Here is a 23,638-nt window from a genome sequence, read left to right as displayed (position 1 = left end):
CTTTGCTGTACACCTGAAACCAACACAATTTTGCTAAATCAGCTGTGTGGTTGTTATTCAGTTGCCCAGTCATGTCTGACTCTTCAGGAACCCATGGACTACAGCACACCACTATACTCCAATATAAAATAAAATGTTTTAAATAACTTTTTTTTAAAGCAAGGGCTATTGGAATTCCTGTGATCACCACCAATGCTAAAGAAACACAAGTGTGATGTGAGCGCCGTCTCCACAGGAGAGCATCTGTCTGTCAAGAGTGGGAAGGAGCTGGCATCAGTGGCTCAGGGTGGCATTGCCTCCCATGGCCCAAGAGCATCTCCTTGTACTCATGGAGCCAGTGCCTCCTCCCTGTGCCATAGTTGCCCCCTCCTATCTATCTATCTCTTATCCTTTGGTGAGTTAACTAGTAGCCAGGGATCTCCTGGAAGACACCCAGGTCTTTCCCAGAATCAGGTCCCTTCTTCATCTTCCCGTGAAAAAAACAAAGTGGAAAGTTTCACACATGTGGAGAAGGCAGAGGGGAATGAAATTGGTAATTACATCGCGACAGACTCAAAGTATTAATAGAATTAAAATGTCATAAGGGAAGTTAAATAATAGTCATTACTCAACGGTAAAATAACTGTCACTCATAGAATAACAATGACACAATTCAGAAAAAGAGGATGACTTTTAAATCCCTGAAGCTATTTTAAATGCATATTTTATGGAGGAACAGAAGTTACATGTCTGAATAAATCCTTTATCCTATAATGGTCTTGTTCTAGATGGATTAACTCGTGATTTTACTGTATTATTGATTTAATTTATTAATAACCCTTAAAATGTTTTTTCTTATTTTTGCCCTGCATTGCATGGCATCTTACCCTTCAGTAGCAGTATACATTGTGAATCTGTGGTTGTTATTCAGTTGATAAGTCATGTCCGCCTCTTTTCCACCCCATGGACTACAGCACTCCAGGCATCCCCATCCTTCACCATTTCCCAGAGTTTGCTCAAAGTTCTGTGCATTGAGTCAGTGATGCCGTCCAGTCATCTCATCCTCTGCCACCCCTTCTCTTCCTGAATCTCTGAATCTGCTAATACAGCTCTTAATGTGTAGTTCATCTAATCCTGGTCTGCCTCCATGATTTTTTTTAAAATGATAAATACAATGTAAAAACTATTAAGATAACGAGGAGTCAACAATGACTATGACTAAGATACCTTAATTTTAGATGGGCAATTTAATATTGTTGATGCGAATGTAAGTTGGTGCAAGTGCTTTGGAAAACAGTATGGAGGTTCCTCAGAAAACTAAAAATAGAACTACCATATTAGCCAGCATATACCTGGGCATATACCTAGACAAAACTACTATAATCCTGGGCATATACCTAGATAAAACTACTGTAATTCAAAAAGATACATGCACCCCCTATGTTCATAGCAGCACTATTTATAGTAGCCAAGACATTGAAACAGCCTACATGTCCATCAACAGATGAATGGATAAAGAAGATGTGGTATTTGTATGTGTTTATATATATATATATATATATATGGTGGAATACTGCTGCTGCTGCTGCTAAGTCGCTTCAATCATGTCCGACTCTGTGCGACCCCATGGACGGCAGCCCACCAGGCTTCCCCATCCCTGGGATTCTCCAGGCAAGAACACTGGAGTGGGTTGCCATTTCCTTCTCCAATACATGAAAGTGAAAAGTGAAAGTGAAGTCACTCAGTTGTGTCCGACTCTTAGCGACCCCATGGACTGCAGCCTACCAGGCTCCTCCGTCCATGGGATTTTCCAGACAAGAGTACTGGAGTGGGGTGCCATTGCCTTCTCTGGTGGAATACTACTCAGCCATTAAAAAAGAACAAAATAATGTCATCTGTAGCAAATCAAATGCAACTAAGGATTATACTAAGTGGATTGGGAGTGGGGAGGGATGAACTGGGAGTTTGGAGTTAGCAGATGCAAACTGTTGTGTACAGAATGAATAAACTACAAGGTCATACCATATAACACAGGGAACTATTAATAGATTCAATATTCTGAGATAAACCATAATGGAAAAGAACATAAAAAGAATGTATATAACTAGTCACCTTGCTATACTGCAGAAATTAACACCACATCGTAAGTCAGCCGTCACTAAAAACTGTTTCCCATGGGGTCTGTGAGCAGATGTGTCCCCACCGCAGTCGTACTAAGGAGCAGTTCAACTGATCGGGCACAACTGGACCCATGAAAAGGGATCAGAAATTGTTTCCATTGAACCCCAGACTGATCATTTAATAGAGGCTACTGGTGTAAATAGCCAAGATGGCCAGATGCTCTGGGGGGATGGAGATTAAGGGAGTGGAAAGGAGCTTTCTGTTCTAAAGAGGGAAGTTGGGAGGCCGCCCTGAGGTGTGTTTGAGGATATGAGTTCCTGGCAGCACATTCTCTGGCCCCGGAATGTTTCAGGACGATGCTTTCAGGCACCTGCTCTGCCTTCATGTCTTCCTCCTGCTCGTCTCTTCTTTCCCAGTTGCTGCCAGAAATGTAAAAGTAGGTACAGGAGAAACAACAGATCAGTGTCACCAAATGCTGCTTGCTACCATCCTTCCTCCCAACACTTCCTCGTAGCGTCGACTACATGAAGGTGAAACAGAATGTGGACTAAAGTGGAAACTAAAATCCCAGATTTTTTTTCACATGTCAGCTGACAGCAGAGGACATTTTCATTATAACTTGAATGGGAAAATGTATATCTGACTACTAACCCAAAGATTAAAGACCCTGGGCTTAATAATGCCAAATCCTTAAATAAATGGACATCTGAGCTCCATTGCAAATGAAGGGAAAACTCTGGCAGAAGTTCTTAGAGGATTTTAAGCTTGAAGTTGTGAAGTCTTAGCTTACCTACTTTCAATTTTAACCAAAAATAAATCTTTCAGTTTGCAATTGGGAAGAAAAATGATATCTTTATATCTCACAGGAGAACACTGAAAGATGATGACATAATTAAGAAGTTGAAAGAAATGTTAAGTTTTCTCTGTTAAAGACTCAAGTACAATAGAGATAAACACCCAGCCATTTTTAATACATCCTACAGATGAATTCGGGGCTTATTCTTCAGTCCCCATCCATATTTGTAACATTTTAACTAAAGGAAAACAAAAAAAAACTAAATATTTAATATATAAAGTAGTTTAATAATCCATTATCTCTTTCCTGTGAACATTCGTTTCCTTCCTTGACCCTCGTACATTTTTTAAGAACACCCTCCATCGTTAAAATCCCTGCGTTTGTTTACTGCACCGAATTGTAATTTGTCATGTCACTTTTCTCTTTCTTCCAGAGCTTCTTTGAAGGGCAGTCTGCACCATGGGACTCCGCTAAGAAAGATGAAAACAGAATGAAGAACAGATATGGGAATATTATTGCCTGTAAGTGTTGACAGCATCATTGCGCTGTGATGTAACTTTCTTTTCACATCTGCTGAGATTGACCACCGGCCTCACGCGGCGAGAATTTGCAGTGCAGTTATTGCCTTCCTCTCGCCGGAAAAGCTGGTGTGACGCTTTTCCTTAAGGAAAAGAAAAGCTACCTAAATACCCCCGCTACGTCCATGTGTCTTGCTGTGGGACTAGTTTTACTTTTAGATATAAGGTTTGGGTAACCTAGGTAATGTGCAAATGCTAAGAAAATGCATTCTGGAAGGAGTAAACAAAACAGATCTGATGATTCCCAGCTGCTTCTTGGGAAGGAATAGAAATAACAACTCAAAGCACGCCTCGATGCCAGGAGCCTGGGACTCGCAGCAGACACGAGCTCATTAATCCTGGGACACTTGGGGTAAGGAGGTCAGTAACAGCCCCATTTTGAGGACAGGAAACTGAAACGCAGAAGTTAAATGATCGTCCCCGTATCACAACACTCATTAGCAACGGAGCTGAGATGATAACTCAGAAATTCCCAGTTCCCATGAAGCGGAATGCCACCAATCCATAATGTCTCAGTCGGTTCTTAAATCGAGCCCAGACTCATTAATGTTCCATAACGATGCGGAGAGGCCCGGTAGATTGATGAGCTTCCCTCTTCCAGGGCTGAAGCCATCCATCCCTGCATTGCACTGCTCAAAGCCACACGAGTACCGACAGGGTACTCACAGAATTAATGATGTTTCTAAAGATACGTTAATTTAAAGAACAAACAATACCAGTGTGAAATACAGAGCACCTAGCCCATCCAGCCCTATTACTTATAAGAGAACAAATTTGAAAGGTTCAGGTAGTCCCAGGGAGCCATGTACTAGCTTGCTTGATTGTGTAAGTGCGGTTAGATTTCACCTGCCTGGGTTAACGTTTCTTGGTGGGATGGTTGAGATCCTGTAACAGCGTCTGCTGCTGCTGTGAATGTGCTAAGTCATGTCCAACTCTTTTCAATCCCATGGATGGTAGCCCACCAGGTTCCTCTATCCATGGAATTCTCCAAGCAAGAATCCTGGAGCAGGTTGCCATTCCCTTCTCCAGGGGATCTTCCAGACCCAGGGATCAAACTTCAGTCTCCTGCGGCTCCTGCCTTGCAGGTGGATTCTTTACCACTGAGCCACCAGGGAAGGCCACACTATGGTGACTGACACATCTATGAATAGCAAAATGATGACCGCAGTCAAGCTAGTGAAGTACAGTATCATCTCCTCGCATAGTTGTCATGTTTCATGTGTGATGAAAGCACCTGAAATCCACTCTCTTGACAAATTTCTGCATTCAGTACAGTATTAGTAACCCTCATCATCATGCTGTACATTTCCTCTCTAGATTTAGTCATCCTGTTTGGCTGTCACTCTGTCCCCTTTGACCAGCAACCCCCATCAAAGCCATTCCCCCACCTCCCAAGCTCCTGGTAATGACCCTTCTACTCTCTGTTTCTATAGATTCGACATTTTTTAGATTCCATATACAGATGAGATCATGCTGGGGTTTTCTTTCTGTGTCTGGTTTATTTCACTCAGCATAATAATGTCGTACAAGTTCATCCTTCTTCTTGTTCAGTCACTAAGTCCTCTCCAACTCTTTTGTGACCCCTTGGACTGTAGCCCACCAGGCTCCCCTGTCCATGGGATTTCCTGGGCAAGAATACTGGAGTGGGTTGCCGTTTCCTTGTAGTTACAAATGGTTACCTTTTCTTCTAGTTTTTTGTTGCCTTCTAAAAGAATCCCTCTAGAACTGTCTGGTTGTTTATATAATTGTCTGTAAGCATCTACACTGGCACATTCTGAGACATTAACCACTTAGACCACCTACAAAAGATTATTAGGGCTCCCAAAATAGGGTTTGCTGATTTTTAGATGCTACTGTTCATCCACCCCAGCTACATAGCAGGAGTCTGATACTGCGTGTCCAGTCTGGTGCTGGAACTCACATCTGAGCACTGTCTCATTGGGGGGCTTGTGCTCCTGCTCAGTTGTGTCCAGCTCTTTGGAACCCCATTGACTGTATCCAGCCAGGCTCCTTGGTCCATGGAATTCTCCAGGCAAGAATGCTGGAGCGGGTTACCATTTATTCCTCCAGGAATCTTCCCATCCGAAGGGTTGAACCTGCGTCTCCTGCATTGGCAGGCAGATTCTTTACCACTGAGCCACCTGGGAAGCCCCTCATTGGGAGTGTGGGCAATTCAGCCTGAGCTCCCCGGTAGGTCTGATGAAGCCACTGCCATGCTGAGCACCCTTCTGACAATCACCATTTGGAACTGCTTCATTTGAGACTCTGTATGTCTTTAATTAGTCTTCCCTGGTGGCTTAGATGGCAAAGAATCTGCCTGCAATGCAGGAGACCCAGGTTCGATCCTTGAGTTTGGAAGATCCCCTGGAGAAGGGAATGGCAATCCACTCCAGTATTCTTGCCTGAAGAATCCCATGGATAGAGGAGCCTGCTGGGCTACAGTCCATGGGGTCGCAAAGAGTCTGACACGACCGAGCAACTAACACACATGTTTTTAATTATAGCAAAAATGAATCTTTGATATTGTTGGTGTTGTAGGAGGACTTGAAGAATAAAAATACTTCCCTAAATCACTCTAATGTATATACTCATACTGGTTGTTTCTTTAAAGGCATAGAGAAGAGTATTACATCTCCCTTTCACCCTAAGAAATCCTGTGATTGTAGAAAACTCAGTCTCCCTGGCTGGGAAGCCTGCTCCAGGGAGCCCAGGCTTTGGGAATAGCACTCTAACTGGGATGAGGAATTGGGGGATTCAGGGAACGGGTCCTGGAGATTCTTGTTATTGCTTTTCAGAGAACATAAAAGTGCTTTAATGATCACATTCATTGTTTTACAACAGTGTTTGCATATAAAATGGTTTTAATGGTGCTTAAAAACTGTTTATTGGCTGTTGTTCTTAAGTAAGTTGAACTTTTCCCTTATTTACACAACACATTTGCTGAGCTAGCCCTTCCAAGTATAAACGAATACTCCCTCCACCATTGACACACACACAGACACATGCATACAGACACACAAGCAGAGCCCTCCTAATACTCTCAGCAGTTCTTTTTTTCATCCCACTCTTTTTTTATTTTATTTTATTTATTTTTTATCTTTTTTATTTTTTAAATTGGGTTTCCCTAATAGCTCAGTTGGTAAAGAATATGCCTGCAGTGCAGGAGACCCCGGTTCAATTCCTGGGTTGGGAAGATCTACTGGAGAAGGGATAAGTTGCCCACTCCAGTATTCTTGGGTTTCCCTTGTGGCTCAGCTGGTAAAGAATCCACCACCTGCAATGTGGGAGACCTGGGTTCAATCCCTAGGTTGGGAAGATCCCCTGGAGGAGGGAAGGGCTACCCACTCCAGTATTCTGGCCTGGAGAATTCACAAAGAGTCGAATTTAAATTTTTTGTATTTTTACGATAACACATCTCAGCAGTTCTTAATTGTAATTAACAATTACAATTGAGAAAATAAGATGCAAATCAGAAGAAAAGAATGAAACTCTGCCATTTGCAGCCACTTGGATGGACCTAGAGGGTATTTGGCTAAGTGAAATAAGTCAGAAAGGAAAATGCAGTATATTTTCATTTATGTGTAGAATCTAAAAAATAAAGCAAACGAATATAACAAAACAGCAACAGACTCACAGATACGCAGAACAACCTGTGGGGTGGGGGTGAGGAAAGAGGGAGGTGCAGGACAGGGTAGAGAATTGGGAGGTATAAACTACTAAGTATAAAATAAATAAACCACAAGGATGTCACATACAGCACAAGGAATGCAGCCAATATTTGATAATAAGCTTAAATGGAGTATAAGCTATAAAAAATATTGATTTACTATCTCTATTTTATATACCTGAAAGTAATATAATATTGTAAATCAACTATACTTCTACTGAATTGATGATAGAATAATGCTTGGATGTGTAGATAAATGGTAGGATGAGGATATGATATGATATGACATGATGTAATAGAAGAAATAGATGGCTTCCAGGAAGGCATGGAGTCAGAAGCAGCTCCTGTATTCCTGACTTGGGTGGATGGAGAATGAGTGAGCGAACAGATAGACAGACGGAAGTACGGGCCATTTACAAGATGTGTAACCCTGGAAGGGAAAGTGACTTGGAGCTCAGGGGTAGCATGGAAAGCTTGTGAGTTTAATTCAAACACATATTGCCATGCCTTTGACATATTCAGATGGGTTTCAAGTAGGCAGCCATGTGGACAGGCCTGGAACCCAAAAGAGATGTAAAGTAGTGAATCTTCAGGCAAAGGACTGGTGGTTGTCAGCTTGTCTGTGGAGGAAGCATGGAGGGTGTGGAGGGCCTTGGACCCAGCCTGGAGGGACTTTAATAGTGAGAACTACTGAGACAAAAGCACTGACATGCACAAAGGAGCCTGTGTCACGGAGGGGCGGGGCAAGCGTGGTGCCGGCTGGGGGTCTAGTACTAGGAAGATGGGGGTGTCACAAGGTGGGGAGTAGCCCAAAGCTGCTTTGAAGTTGCCCACAGCTGCTTGGGGTGGGTGGGGGAGGGCAAGGGGGTGCAGCCCTGACAGTGGGGGACCCTCGACACTCACGTGAAGAGGGGCCCTTCTGAGTCTAGTTTTCGTCTGCACTCGGGGTCCCCGTGCTTTGTGAGGTGACTAAGAGGACAGGGAGACCGGTCTGTCCCGCCCAGGTCCTTACCAGCAATCTCGTCTCCGTCTCTGTGGCCCGTGCAGAGGGCTGCACATCCCCAGGACTTTGTCTTAAATCAGCATGCTTCTTCCTGCTAATGGAGTGACTCCAACAGTCCCCGTGTCACTTCTGAGGGACAGACTACTGTCGCGATCCAGGTTAGGTGTAAAAGCAAGCAAGGGAGGAGAGAGAGAGAGAGTTGGAGGTGAGTTTAGAGGGATAAGACACCGGGAGAGCATCCAGCGTCAAAAATCCAGCAGATGAGACTAAGACAGAAACACACCCACCGAACACATGTAGAAAAGAAAAGGGTAAATTCTAGGAAAATTCGGCAAAATAAAATTAGAGTCAGGGGATCTGCCAGGAGCCTGAAAAGAGTAGGAATCCCTGACAGAGGGTCTCATTTAAAAAAATCAGGCACAAGGCAAGACTAAGAAGTGAGCAACACAAAACCCGCAGCCGGAGGGAAGCTCAGCATGGAGCCTCCAGCACTCAGCTCAGAGCTCCTTCTTCTCACCCTGATCCTGCATGGCTGGACCTGGGCCCCCCACCCCCTAACGGGCAGTGGCAAAGACCCCAGGCTGGAGCAGGGGGCAGGGGTGGCAGGATGCCCAGCACTTCTTCTCAGTTACCTCGGCCCCTCTGCCTCTTGTACCTTGAAACCAGTACAGCACCTGCCCTTGGCAGGATGTAACCACGGGGAGAGCAAGGCTGTTATTTGCAGCAATCAATAATAATTAAAATTAATTTTGAGTCTCCTGTCAGAGGGCAAATGTTACTTAGATCATCGTGATTGCAGTTTGCCTTAAACATGTCATCAATATTTAGCAGAAGGGGAGAACTGGTTAGAGATGAAAGATCGTCGTGACAGACGCCATCTCTGCTGCTGCAGTAACATCTAATCACTTACAGGTTCCAGCTGCAAGGCTGTGACCCAGATCCATCGTGTTCAATATGAAAATGTTAAAATATTTGAAGCTACGTAGAGGTGTTTTAAACATAATATCACTTGATAAAAAGGGCATAAACAACGTGGTTTAGGGATTGAGGGACCTGCTTTAAATCTCTAATGACCCTGCCTCTGATGTGCAAAGGCAGTCATACACACACACACACACACATACATGCATACACAGACAGACATATATACACAAACACACATATATACACATATATATGGTGTGTCTATATGTGTGTGTACACGTGTACACGCAGATACACAAATAAGACTGACTTATTTACACACAAGTACATACATACATGGGCTTCCCAGGTGGCTCAGTGGTAAAGAATCCGCCTGCCAATGCAGGAGACGCAGGTTCGATCCCTGGGTTGGGAAGAGCTCCTGAATGAGGAAATGGCAACCCATTCTAGTATTCTTGCCTGGAGAATCTATGGACAGAGGAGGCTAACAAGCTATAGTCCATGGAGCTTCAAAGAGTTGGATGTGACTGAGCACATACACACCCATACATACATATATAAACACACATAAATACATATGTATATACACACACATAAATACATACATACACATTCATAATGTATACACATATACATGTATATATACTCATGCCATAAGTATATACACACATACATAAATACACACATGCAGACATACAAGCAGGAAAGTACAAGCAGATTATAATTTTTCAGCAGTAAGCAATGGTTTGTTATGACCAAGTCTTAATGTACCTGTCTCTTAACCAAAAATTTTTTTTTGCCCTATTTCATGTAGTAAACAGGGAAGAACTTAGAGGAATGGCACAGACCTTTGATGCAGATCGAGTTTCTCAAAATGGCAGCTTATTACCCTTCTGGATGGGGTAACATTGAGTTGTGGCTATTATATAAACATTAGTTGGAGTTTGATCCTATTCCATTCATCCATGGCTAAATAGGTTTCTTTTTCCAATTAAAAAACAGTTCGTACACAGTCAAGAAAATGTGTGCAGTAAAGAGGGGGAAATTGGCCAGCACCTCACCCAGAAAATTCAAATTCTGCTAACATTTTATTTCTCTTTCCTTCAAATCTCTTTTTTCTATGGCTTGAAGTTGCTGGCTTTATTTTGAGCAATAAAAATAGATTTTTATTGTTTTCTTTCTGATTCCTAAGACAGTGCAAACTATGTAGACAGTTGAAGTGGTGCGTAAAATCATAAATGGAAGAAGAAACATCCGTCCCAGTTTTGCCACCCAGCAGATGTCCCATCCCTCTGGTTGCTCACGATGCTCCTACACACACATCCAAGTGCATTCGATTATTTCATAGAAACAGACTCTTAGGAGACATGCTGCTTGCAACTCACTCTCCTTTACTTAATATTATGTCACAGAGATTGTCCCAAGTAAAGAAATTTAGAATAATCTTTTATAGTGATCGTTTCAGATTCCATTGTTTCATAAGATCACTGAGGACCAATTCTTTGCTGATATGATAGTGAATGGTTTAAACTGGGTGGGGCTAGAATAAATTGTGTCTTAGAAAAGGAGTTTGGGGCTATCATACGACCCTGCAATCCTACTCCTGGGCATATATCCAGAGAAAAACATGATCTGAAGGAATACATGCAGCCCAATGTTCATTGTGGCACTGTTTACAATAGCCAAAACATGGAAGCATCCTAAATGTCCATAAACAGAGGAATGGATAAAGAAGATGTGGTACATGTATACAGTGGAATATTAGCCATAAAAATGAAATAATGCCATTTGCAGCAACATGGATGGACCTAGAGAGTGTCATACTGAGTGAAATAAATCCGACAGAGAGAAATATCGTATGACATCCTTTATATGTGGAATCTAAAAAGAAGTGATACAAATGAACTTGCAAACAGAAACAGACTCACAGACTTAGAGAATGAGCTTATGGTTGCCAGGAGGAAGGATGCAGGGGGAGGGGGTGGGGAGATAGGGAGTTTGGGATGGGCATGTATACACTGCTCTATCTAACATGGATAACCAGCAAGCTCCTATATAAGCACAGGGAACTCTGCTCAGTGTTATGTGACAGCCTGGATGGGAGGGGAGTTTGGGGGAGAATGGATATATGTATAGGTATGGCTGAGTCTCTTCCCTGTTCATTTTAAACTATCACAACATTGTTTGTTAATTGACTATACTCTGATACAAAATAAAAAGTATGAAAAGAAAGGAAAGGAAAAGGAGCTCTTGGCATGGATTCACTGGGAGGGAGGAATCTGAAGGCAATTATGAAATGGTTCAGGTGAAAATATCAGGTCTTGAAGTCACAGCAGTAATGATACGAGTGACAGAGCTGTGTACCCATGCATGACTTACATCAACTCAGTCTGAACAAAAGCACTGCAAGGTAGGCACTATGTTATTTCCATTTTACAATGGAAGAAACTGAGGCACAGAGGTTAAATACTCTGTCCAAGGGCATAAACTAGAAAGTGACGGAATTAGGAGCAAACGCAGAGATTTTTACTCCAAAGTCTGTGATCTTAACCTCTGTGCAACACTGTACACAAACGGGTGGAAAAGGAAAGCTGTTGAGTAGATGCCAGGGGAGTCAGACGAAGGGGTTGTTGGGAATGATTCAGCCTGTTTCCAAACCTTTACCTGCTTATGCTTTAAAACTCACTAAAGTCATCTTCCCCAGAAAGTGGCTATGTGGAGTTTTCAGTTCTACCCTGCTCTGCTGGTCCCCAAACAAGCCTACAGGGCTGGTTGTGCTGTGAATTGCCAGACTCCTGCAAGGCTATTGCCTTTACTCATAGAAGAGAGTAATTTCCTTTTTTTTACTGAAAGATAGTTGATTTTCAGTGTTTCAAGTGCACAGCAAACTGATTCAGTTATACATACATATATACTATTTTTCAGATGCTTTCCATTATAGGTCATTACAAGATACTGAATGTAGTTCCCTGTGGTATACAGCAGGTCCTTGTTTAATTTTTATATCCTATTGTGTCTCTGTTAACCCCAAATCCCTCATTTATACCTCCCGCTCTCCCTGGGCTTCGCAGGTGGCACCGGTAGTAAAGAACTCAGCTGCCTGTGCAGGGGGTATAAGAGCTGAGAGTTCGATCCCTGGGTCAAGAAGATCCCCTGGAGGAGGGCACAGCAGCCCACTCCAGTATTCTTGCCTGGAGAATCCCATGGACAGAGGAGCCTGCTGGGCTACAGTCCATGCGGTCGCAAAGAGTCAGACACCACCGAAGCAATATGGCACAGCACTTCTACTTACCTATCTGTAGCTCTACACCTGTATAGATCAGTCTCTATGTATCTATCTAGATGACTAGATCAGATAGTCTTTACATCTGCTATGTAAATTCTCCCTGAATCAGTTATAACATCTCCCTGCTTCTGTCATTAAGTAAATAAAAATCTTTGACATGTGTTCGTCTTTAAAAAAAAAACAAACTGGAGAAATAGCAGTGAAGTTTAAAAAAACACAAAACTTTGTGTGAATAGTAGGAGATGGTGAGAAAATTGTTTCAAAGGCTCTGTTTATGGGAAATCAGAGTGCAGTCTTTGCAGAGATCGAATTCCCTAATGAGAACGTTCCAGAACTACTTGAGACGCCCAGTGGCGGTAAATTGTGGGGAATGGGCAGTACTCACCCTGAGGCTCCCAGGGAAATAAAGCCTGGAAGAGGAGGGATTCTGATAGGGAGCACAGCAGAGTCTGAGACAGCCCCGGGTCAGAAGCTTGAGAGGCTCGGATGCAGTGCCTGCCTTTTAAAGCACGGCCCAGGGAAAGTCAGGGAGTAAAGCTGACCATCCGAGGAGCTGACTGAAGGCCAGGGGCTGCAGCAGAGCAGGGTTTGGTCCTATTGTAGCATCTTTCTTTTCGGAAGCTCAAATGGCTTTACCCAGAAAACTGCTCGGCTCTCCCCTCTGACAACGTGTGTGGGCACTGGCTCTTCCGACACAGACGAGAGCCATGACCATCCACATGTACCCCGTTCCCCAGGAACTCCCCTCCCCATGACCCAGGCCAATTCTGGACCAGAGCCTCTGGTTTTAAGCAAAACGGATTCCAGGATACTAGTTCTTAGAGCATGTCCGCCACAGGAGAATTTCTGCTCAACCGGGGGTCCATTCCTGGGTCACTCTTGTCAGTTTGGGCAGCAGCTGTAAAGGTGGTGAGAAGAGATGCCCGCACGTCTGACCCCAGCACGTGGTGAGAGCGCCAGCGGGCATTCTCCATCACTCGCTTGACACCAGGCTCTCCCATCCTCTCTTCCTGTGGTTTAGTTTCATGCTCACAGTAACCCCATGGGGAGGCACTGTAACACCCCATTTGCAGATCAGGGGAGAAAAGCCCAGCGAGATGAAGCAACTTACCTGGAACCACACGGAAGGGTTCCCCTGGCACCCCGGCCCTGGAGCCCACACACATGCCCACTGCCCGTGTTCTCTCAGAGCAGAGCAGGAGGACCTCTGACACATCTTATCCCCATTCTCCAGATAAATGCGTTGTTACTGTTTTTGTTGTTTAGTCACTAAGTCATGTCTGACTCTTTGTGACCCCATGGACTGTAGCCCTCCCAGGCTCCTCTGTCCATGGAATTCTCCAGGCGAGAATACTGGAGTGGGTTGCCATTTCCTCCTCCAGGGGATCTTCACGACCCAGGGATAGAACTAGCATCTCTGCGTTGGCAGGTGGGTTCTTTACCACTGAGCCACCAGGAAAGCCCAAAGGTATTGAGCCCAGGCTGATTATAAGGCTCGGACAGAAAATGGTGTGACCATCTGTCAGGAACTAGAGCGAGAAGTCCCACCCTTGAAGGAAAGCTAGAAACTTGACACAGAGTTCCTCCTGTGGAATCAAGCACAACGGTCCTCCACAGAGGGTTGAACTTGAGGGACCAGCTGAAATGTTGGCTTTCTCCCATTAACGGGTCACTACAATAAATAGGTTCCAGTCAGCCATTCATCCGGTGATCTCGGGTCAAATGCCTGTCACCTGAAGGCGCCCTGACTCTAGCCTCAATCTGGGGGTGTCATTTCTCACCCACTGACCCAGAAGAAATGTCAACAGTGTAGAGGCAGGACCTCCCCTGCCCAGGGTCATGGCAAGTGGGGTCTCAAAGCACTTCCCCAACCCACCTCTCGGACCCTGCAGTCCTTCCCTCTCAGAGAGGCTGGCCTTGTCTTCCAAATACAGGGTGGGTAAGAGCTTTCACTGGAAGGAAGATTCATCTACCCCAAAGAACATTCATTTAGAAAAGCAATTTTTAAAGGACATTTACAAAAAAAAAAATTCACTTTTGACTCATTTAAAAGACATTTGGGGAACTTCCCTGGTGGTCCAGTGGCTAAGACTCCACAGTCCCAAGGCAGGGGCCCTGGGTTCAATCCCTGATTAGGGAACTAGATCCCACATGCCACAATTAAGACCCAGTGCAGCCAAATAAATAAATATTTAAAAAATGAAAGATATTTGGGAGTAGGAGAAACTCAATGTTCCAGACACAAACATAGGGATTGGGGGTGGGGCAGTGAGCAAAACATGAAAATCTATCCCCTTTTAGGGCTTCTAGCACTTTCCTTTTTAAAAGATAGATTTTCAAGGAAATAACTGAGATGTCTGAGTAGCATTTATAGAGAACATTTTCCATGCAGAAAAAATGTTTAATGTGGCTAATTAATACCACCATCACGACCCCTAGATGGGACTTCTGTGCTTGAGAATTTATGTTTTTGTTTAATCATTAAAACAGCCCAGTTGGAGGCAGGTGCTGTCGTCCCTCGTCCAGATGAGTGGCCAAGACTTGGTGGCATGGCTGATGGGGGCCAGCCTGGCTCCACCAGCTATGCCCTTGATGCAGGAGGAGAGAACCCTGGTCCAATGATTGAGGTTAGAACCGTGTCCACAACTCCCAGAAAGCTGGGTGGTGGTTTATAATCGTTGTTCATCAAGGTGGATGTCAGAGACAGCCTTCAGAATCTCAGGGCTCACGTGTGATTTAATGGAGTTGCTAAACTTCCAGTCCAAGAACTCGTCCTGCCATGATTCACAGGACTGAGTAAAAGTTTCAGACCTCTGCCAGCGCTTCACATCTGTAAATGATCAAAGAATGTGTTAATGAGATTTGCTGTGAAATGCAGAGGAATATAAACCCTTCCCCGTCTTAACAGAAGTATAAGGGTGTAACGTTTAATTCTTTGTTTATCTCTAAAGCGGCAGAATGTGGATGCCCTCTCTGTAACATGCTCGCATTCTGCAGCTCTGCACAGCCCCATAGACAGTTTGTTAATTGCTGTTTTCTTGTCCTTTTCCTTCTGCAGATGATCATTCCCGGGTGAGGCTGCAGACCGTAGAAGGAGACAACAACTCAGACTACATCAATGGAAATTATATTGATGTACGTATTCTGTGGCTCAGATGGTAAAGGATCTGCCTGCAATGCAGGAGACCCAGGTTTGATCCCGGGTTGGGAAGATCCCCAGGAGATGGGAATGGCAACCCGCTCCAGTATTCTTGCCTGGAGAATCCCATGGACAGAGGAGCCTGGTGGGCCACAGTCAAAAAGAGTCAGACACAACTGAGTGACTAACACGTATTCTGACCTATCAGTAAACCCAACAGTTCTGGCACATAGCATCCTGTGTATCTGCTCCAAGACAGGTAGACACAGGTTCAACCAAACACAGCAGCCCTGTCCCATATGTGCAGAGCTTGACCGTGAAGACACGTCAGCCTCGGGTTGATGAGCCTCCCCCACCAACCCCCATGACAGTCTCTGCCCTCTTGGCCACTCCATGCTTACGCAGACTAAGAAAATGGCATTTCCATTTTTTTCAATAACTTGGATTATTTGACATTTAAAGAAATCTGTTTGCATATTAATAGGACAAAACTCTCTAATTCCTCATTCGATGATTTGCCATCTCCTGTCATCATGGCACTTTTAAGTTGCCTTCAAAGTCGTCTGCAGCTGTTAACCAGGACTTCTGACACACGCAAGACGTGTCATTAAATATGTAGGCTGCTTAATTATTGAAGCCTGCTTCTTTGTTCATTCTGCATCATGTTAACTGAATGTCTTACATTAGAATAAATTCTTTGGGAGACAGCATGTTTTCACTTGAAAGAATGAATGAAATCAAAAGTAGACTGAAAATCAAGGGAACGCTGCCGTTACCTCCAAGGCCGAGTTTAGACTGAAGAGATCTCAGCTCCTGAGGCATCGTCCTCTGCGCTTGGACTTCATGCTGGCTCTTAATCCACAAGCATCTCTTTGCACAGGTTTTATTCAGATATGTGGGTTCCTTTCTTGTCTTTGTGGAGTATTACTAAGAATATTAGCATCACAATCACTAAGAGTTATCTAAAAATAACTCTTTGGAAAAGACCCTGATGCTGGGAACAATTGAAGACAGGAGGAGAGGGGAATGACAGAGGATGAGATGGTTGGATGGCATCGCGACTAATGGACATGAGCTAGTGGGAAATAGTGGATAACAGGGGAGACTGGTGTGCTGCAGTCAGTCCATGGGGTTTCGAAGAGTCCGACACGACTTAGCGGCTGAACAACAACAATATTCTACAGGCTATTTGGGTAGTGCTCATCGGGAAGTTTTGGCATTGGGGGTTATAGAGTTGAGGGTGGGGGCTGACAGAAGATTTTTTGAAGAATAATTCATATCTCAGTCTCATACACCTCTAGTCCCTCCTTTTGCTAATGACCAGAAACATACCCAACCCAAGGTAGAACTTTTTATTAACTCAAAGTTTCCTCCTAAGGCACACTGACTTATTCCTTTGTTCAGGAAATGTTTAGGGAGAACTTGACAGGAATGCCCAGAGGTGCCCGAGACCTGTTACCTTCTCCCCGAGGTCTCACAACTTAGAATCTGAAGTAAGAACCGTCTATGCTGTGATGCTACTTCCCTGGGGAAGAGTCCAGGGGAGCCCTGTTCATACTGCAGTCCAGCCCTCCAGCCCTTGGGGTCCTTGAGCAGAGGGACAGTGTCTGGTCCTGCTGAATTCTGCCCCATCACGAGCTAGGATGCTGTAAGCCCTCAGCGTCTTCTGAGTCACCATCTGAGCAGTAGCTGTGATCAGATTAGGCTTGTCCTGGGGGCCTTTTGCGGAGAAGGCAATGGCACCCCACTCCAGTACTCTTGCCTGGAAAATCCCATGGACAGAGGAGCCTGGTAGGCTGCAGTCCATGGGGTCGCTAAGAGTCGGACACGACTGAGTGACTTCACTTTCACTTTTCACTTTCATGCATTGGAGAAGGAAATGGCAACCCACTCCAGTGTTCTTGCCTGGAGAATCCCAGGAACAGAGGAGCCTGGTAGGAGGCCGTCTATGAGGTCACACAGAGTCGGACACAAGTGAAGCAACTTAGCAGCAGCAGGGGGTCTTTTGAACTAAGCTTTAAAGAACAGCTGTGTAAGGCTTCAGGTGGTCCAGTAGTGAGCCACAGCTACTGAAGCCTGCAAGCCCTAGAACGTGTGCTCCGCAACAAGAGAAGCCACCATAATGAGAAGCCCGTGCACCACAACTAGAGAAAGCCATGTGCAGCAACAAAGACCCAGAGTAGCCAAAAATAAAGATTAAAAAAAAAAAAGAATGGCTGAGTAGGGACGCAGAGAGGAGAGGACATAAAAGTCCTGAACATACTAGATTCATTAGTTTTTGTTTTTGTTTTTAATAGAAAAAGAGTCAGTATTCAGGACCGATTTTCACTTGATCAGTGAGATTTTATTGAGCGTCTATTACATGTCAGTAACTGTTTGAGTTGCTGGTGTTGTAATTGTGAACAATTCAGGCCAAAACAGAATACTAAGCACTGACATAAGGGACCTAATGGCCTAATGGGGAGAAAGAGACCATAAATGAAACAAGTCATTGAAGTCTGGTATATTGGACATCAGGAGGAATAGAGTGGCTGGAGTTGGCTCCACTGAGAAGGTGGGGGTCCGGGCCAGGTGGGTATTTAAGGGGGTGAGCCTCCAGGCTTGGAAGCAGCCCCAGGAAAGGCCCAGCTGAGGAGCGCGCCTGGCAGATGTGGAGGGATCTGAAGGGGGTAGCATCCAGGTGGTGGGGTGAGGGAGGTCATGGGCAGGTGAGTTCGTGGCAGTGAGGAGTTGGGCTCTTCCTGTGAACCAGGAGGTCAGAGGGTCAGCACAGAGGAGTGACTGGATCTGGAAGTGAGAGGAGAGTGAACTGTGGGTTGGCGGGAGTCAAAGTAAGACTGGCTGATGGTGACCTGGCCCATCAAATGACCCTCCCCTCTCCCAGCACCTTGCAGATCCACACAGACAGTGGTGAGTCCCACGAGGTCGTGTCTCGTGGAGCTTATCAGCTGACAGGAAATGAGTGCCCATCAAAATAACCCTGCTTAGTATCTGTTGTGCCTCTGTGTCAGAGACCTACTCCCGGTCGGGGTAGAGAAGAATGTGTCTGCTTTAGTTGTTCACTCTTCTAGACTTGCTTTCAAGAACAAAAAGACCTAAGTGGTCTGAGAAGTTGGCATTTCCTCTCCAGTCTCTTTGCTCTCTTTTCCGTCTGGCTTTGGGCAGTGTTTTGTGCCTTCTCAGGGGAGAGAAAGAGGAAGTGTTAAAGTCTATGGCAACATTATATGTTCGTGCACGTGCTCAGTCACTCAGTCGTGTCCGACTCTTTGTGACCCCATGGACTGTAGCCCACCAGGCTCCTCTGTCCATGGGATTTCCCAGGCAAGGGTACAGGAGTGAGTAGCCATTTCCTATTACAGGATATTGTGTGTTACCTGTGTGTCATTTTCTCTAAGTTGACTTAACTTGTTGACTAACCTGCAATGTCCCTGTTCCCTTCTTGCTTTGGTGCCAATTTTCATCTTTACCCCTTCTTGTAGAGTCATGATAAAAGGAAGGGGTCTTGCAGAATTTCTGCTTCTTTAAATTCCTGGTCCTGGTACAGCATCATATCTTGGTATCTGTAATGTTTAAAAATGATGTTTGGTATACCCACTCCAGTATTCTTTCTTAGAGAATCCCTTGAACAGAGAGGCCTAGCCAGCTATAGTCCATGGGGTTGCAAAGAGTCGGACACCACTGAACGACTAAGCACAGCACACAGCACATTACTATTGATGTGACTGTCTATACCGATATAACAGAATATAAGTTAAGGCTTTGTCACATTGCCAATAACATCCGAAACAGAAATGAAATTCTATTGCATATTCCTAGCCAGTTTGCACTCTAATCAGAGTCGTGGTCATGTTATTTCAGAAAATCCATACGTTGTTAGTGTTTATTGCTCATCCGTCATCTCTTAGCCTGTGTGTGATTAAGTTACTCACCCACTCCTCACTGTGCAGGCATCAGAACTGTTACACACTGATGCGCCTTGGCTTATTAAGAGATGCTCAGTGGTCCCGAGTCTGGTAATGTAACTTCCCGGATGCAGCTGTTGATATTTGAAAGTGCATTCATTTTGGCAAACTTAGTATGTGACTTCTGTGCTGCTTATTGATTTTCAAGTTTGTCTAATATTCTTTCTCATTTATTTTTTAGGGTTATCATCGACCCAATCATTATATTGCTACACAAGGTAAGTTGATTCCAGCTTTGATGTCTTTTTTGGTTGTTTGCCCATTCTCGGTCATTTCATACCCAGCTCACCCTCCCCAGGAACTCTATCACATGCTGCTGTAGACCCGGGGGCTGATCGCATTTCCAGCCATCAACACATGCACTCTTGGTTTCCCATCAGAGGTCCTGGCGATGTAATCATTCAGTTAGAACTTCATATTGAGATCAGTAGAGGAAATGTGTTCATCAATTAATTATTGAATTAACTCTGCCTGCCTTAGCAATTAATCTGACACTTGCTAGAATAGATGTATAGATATTCGTTGAAGAAATAGATACTGGATATTCTGTGTATAAAGACCTTAGCTGATCGCTGCTGGGGATGTGAGCCGAATCCAGCAGGCAGCTTATTACATCGGTGTGAGTTAGTAGGGAAGACATGTGCACAGGCTGTATACTTAAAACCTTGTGTGAAACCAACACGACGCTGTAAAGCAGTTATCCTCCAATTAAGAAGTTTTTAAAAGCCTAAAAGAAAACAAATGCCAGCATCATGGGTCCTTTGTGAAAATTAAATAAGATAAATGACACCTATTTCAATACTGTTATTATTACTATAATATTTATATGATTAATATAAAATATATGATTGGTATATGATTATAAATATGACTAATATAATAGATATTACATAAATACATATTTATATTAATATATCGATATAAAATCAATATATTAAATCTATAAAGTTAATATCTACTAAATTTATATTGATATATAAATATAATAAACATTAATGTAAATATTATAATAAACATTAATATTATTATTTTAAAAACACCTTTTGTGAGAGGTACAGATAAGGTGTTAAGGAAAATATATAATAAACATTAATGTAAATATTATAATAAACATTAATATTATTATTTTAAAAACACCTTTTGTGAGAGGTACAGATAAGGTGTTAAGGAAATTCAGAAATTCAGACGAGAAAGAGGTCACTTTCAGGTGGGATGGTTCAGAAGCAGCCTTGTGGCAGAGGTGAGCCTGGGCAGGGAAGGTGTGATTGGCAGAGACATCACGAGCGACAATCTGAAAGCAACAAGTCCGTGCTCCTGGGTAGAAGGCAGTTGGTGGCTCACCGTGGCTAAAGGAAACGGAAGGCCAGAGGAATGTGTCGGGGAAGTTCATGGCGTGATTTTTTTAAATTTATTTAATTCAAGTACAGTTGACGTCCAGTGCTGTGGTGATTTCTGCTGTACAGCAAAGTGGTTCAGTTGCACACATTTACATGGTATGGTTTCGGTACCGTCTTCCCCACCAGTGATGGGGCGGGTCATCTGTGGAGAGTGAGGATCATGAGAGACTGAGGCTTTCAAGGAGAGGTTGCTGAGTCAGTACAGGTGAACAGAGGAAGTGCTGGGAAACAGAGACACCCACTCGGGTTGAAGCGCTAGGGACGAGTGAAGAGTGAGTTCTCTGTGTTGTATCACTTAATCATTGTTTCGGTAACACATCATATCCCAGAAACAGGCATGGGGAAACCAAACGGATGCAACCTGCCACCAGTTAGGGGTTGGCAGGGAGGTGCCTGAGAAAAAGTCAAGGATACCAAGAAATCGTGAGTGTTAAGTCTCAAACTGGAGGCAGGGAGTGAGTGTCCACTGGGCCCCGAGGAATGGGGAGGCACTGAAGGATTGAGGCCAAGGTCAGTGGTGAGTCAGGAGGTAGAAGAGGTGGTCGTAGCCAGACACCAGAGTCCCGGCGCCTAGAGCAGCAGTGTCCGGCAGAGCTCTCTGCTCTGGTGGAAATCTTCTCTGTCTGTGTCGTCCGGTATGGTGACCACTAGTCATCCGTGGCCACTGATACTCAGAGTGTATCTACTGCGAAGAGGGACTGGATTTCAAGTTTAAACAGCTGCATTTGGCTCTTCCCCATTGGAGGTGTCAGGCAGCAGAGCTCTGGGGCAGACAATCTCTGGGTGTGGCCGGAATTATCCTCCTGATCCCCACGGCCACAGCAAAATCCTGGGGGGCACCACTCTCAGAGTCCAGTGCTGTGTCATCATGTCCAGATGCTGCACTTGGGTCCAGTGTGCGTCCTTCCCTGGAATGAAAGCAGCAGTGCCTCCCTCCAAGGTCACTTTGTTGTCAGAAGGAGAACCGCACGGACAGCGCCCACTGTGAGCCTGGCAGAAGCCCGGCCCTTGGGAGGAGATGCTAAGGGCTCCAGAAAGCACGCAGTTGGTCTGTCTCACATCTGGGACAGAGCGAGGATATCTGGACCCGAGTCCAGCCCTGGGAGCTTCCACACAGAGTGGACCGATACTGGGGCTTCACACCTGTCCTCCAGACTGCCAGAATGTTCCCAAGTCAGGTCATAACAGCTCTGCTTTATACATGGGATGATTATCGGACATTTGCAGTTTTTACAAATTTACATGAACATTTTGTTGCAAAATATACAAAACACTTCTGAGTTCTTGTCGAGCAGCCCGCGTTCTCATAGAAAGTATAACCAGAAAATTAAATCTGATTTAAATGTCCACAGTTGAGGGCTGTAGATTCATGTGACCAAATAGCCAATGGAAGTACAGATTGAAGACCCCAAAGTCCTATGTGGGCCCCCTCCCTCGTTCATCCTTTCTGCCCCTCTGTCCCCAAGGGAGGTCACCCCTGGAAGAAAAAAATGCCATAACAGAAGTCACTTTCTGGCCCCATTAGAAGTAGTTTGAATGATACTTATTTGCTCTGCAGCCATCGTTGGCAGCCTTCACCCTATCAAGTATTAATGAACAGATATATTTGCAGACAGATGAGAAATGGCAGATGTCCTCAGTTTGAAGGAGACCACCACGGTGCCCTTTAGCAGAGAAGGGCCCCCCCACACCCTACAGAGCATGGCCCTTTCCTCGGTGACTGGTGGGCCGCAGGCTGGACTTTACAACCTGGCAGTTCTTGCATCACTGTTGCTGGGGCAGAAGAGGAGGAAATGAGCTGATTTTTAATCTAACGTTCAGTCCAGATAGTACCCGTCCTGTTACGAGTGATACCTTCAGACCATGATGTTCGGATTAAAAAGTCAGAATGTCTTTTCTCCAGTGTACCACAGGCACAGTGGAACTGGTGGCCTCAGGTAGCCAGTGATAAAGATTTCTACTCATCTGCAGTAATCGACCGGGACAAGATGGAACATGTTCATGGGTGGCCAACAGCATCACGAACAGCCTGATTCTAAATCCAACAAATGGAGTGATGAAGACTAACAGGCAGATGCCATGTTTAAATCCCTCCTTGCTCTTTTTGCCTCTCTACTTTGCACTGAGACGAGTCTTTAAAATCTGTTCACAGCAGGAACCCCTGAAACTACACGAATGGTCCATTTTCCTGACAACCAGTTCTATCCCCAGGAGTTGGAAATACATAGATTCCTAGCAAGTCCCCTCAATGCAGAGGGCATGTCATGACCGTATCCCTTCAGCCTCTCCCCCCTCCCTCCACTTTATTGATTTTTCTACGAGTAACTGACTCTGACCTTTGGTGATAACGGTAATGTTTCTGCAGATTGAAGGGACTACATTCAAGCCAGAGTGGTGGCTTTTTTGAGTGTGTTCTTCCCGTCTCCCCACCTTTTAATTGTTCTCCATCTGGCAGCGAATATATTGATGCCCCATTGTTCACTGCTTCACATCTGCCTGGCCAGATATTAATACAGTTATAAACTTAGGACTAAGGACCTGCCACACAGGGGTCAAAGGACAGAAACTCATGTTTGTAGCCACCTGTCCACACTCACGGAGAAGGTAATGGCACCCCACTCCAGTACTCTTGCCTGGAAAATCCCATGGACAGAGGAGCTTGGTAGGCTGCAGTCCATGGGGTCGCGAAGAGTCGGACACGACTGAGCGACTTCACTTTCACTTTTCACTTTCATGCATTGGAGAAGGAAATGGCAACCCACTCCAGGGTTCTTGCCTGGAGAATC

At 44.6% G+C, this 23,638-nt stretch overlaps 1 protein-coding gene across 7 annotated transcripts in view; it reads left to right on the top strand.

Annotated features, from left to right (window-relative positions):
- PTPRM (protein tyrosine phosphatase receptor type M) overlaps positions 1–23,638 on the top strand; it is a 661,882-nt gene that overhangs the window by 571,295 nt on the left and 66,949 nt on the right. For all 7 annotated transcript variants that reach the window (XM_006044986.4, XM_044934694.2, XM_025273106.3 and 4 more), the window contains 3 exons: positions 3,330–3,417; positions 15,413–15,489; positions 19,637–19,673. In XM_006044986.4, the coding sequence (XP_006045048.1) occupies positions 3,330–3,417; positions 15,413–15,489; positions 19,637–19,673 (202 nt within the window). The remainder of the gene's footprint in view (positions 1–3,329; positions 3,418–15,412; positions 15,490–19,636; positions 19,674–23,638) is intronic.

Source organism: Bubalus bubalis, chromosome 22, assembly GCF_019923935.1.
Source record: "Bubalus bubalis isolate 160015118507 breed Murrah chromosome 22, NDDB_SH_1, whole genome shotgun sequence".
Classification (NCBI taxonomy): Eukaryota; Metazoa; Chordata; class Mammalia; order Artiodactyla; family Bovidae; genus Bubalus; species Bubalus bubalis.
Note: the sequence above shows the minus strand (reverse complement) of the source record. Positions and strands in the feature narration are given on the sequence as shown.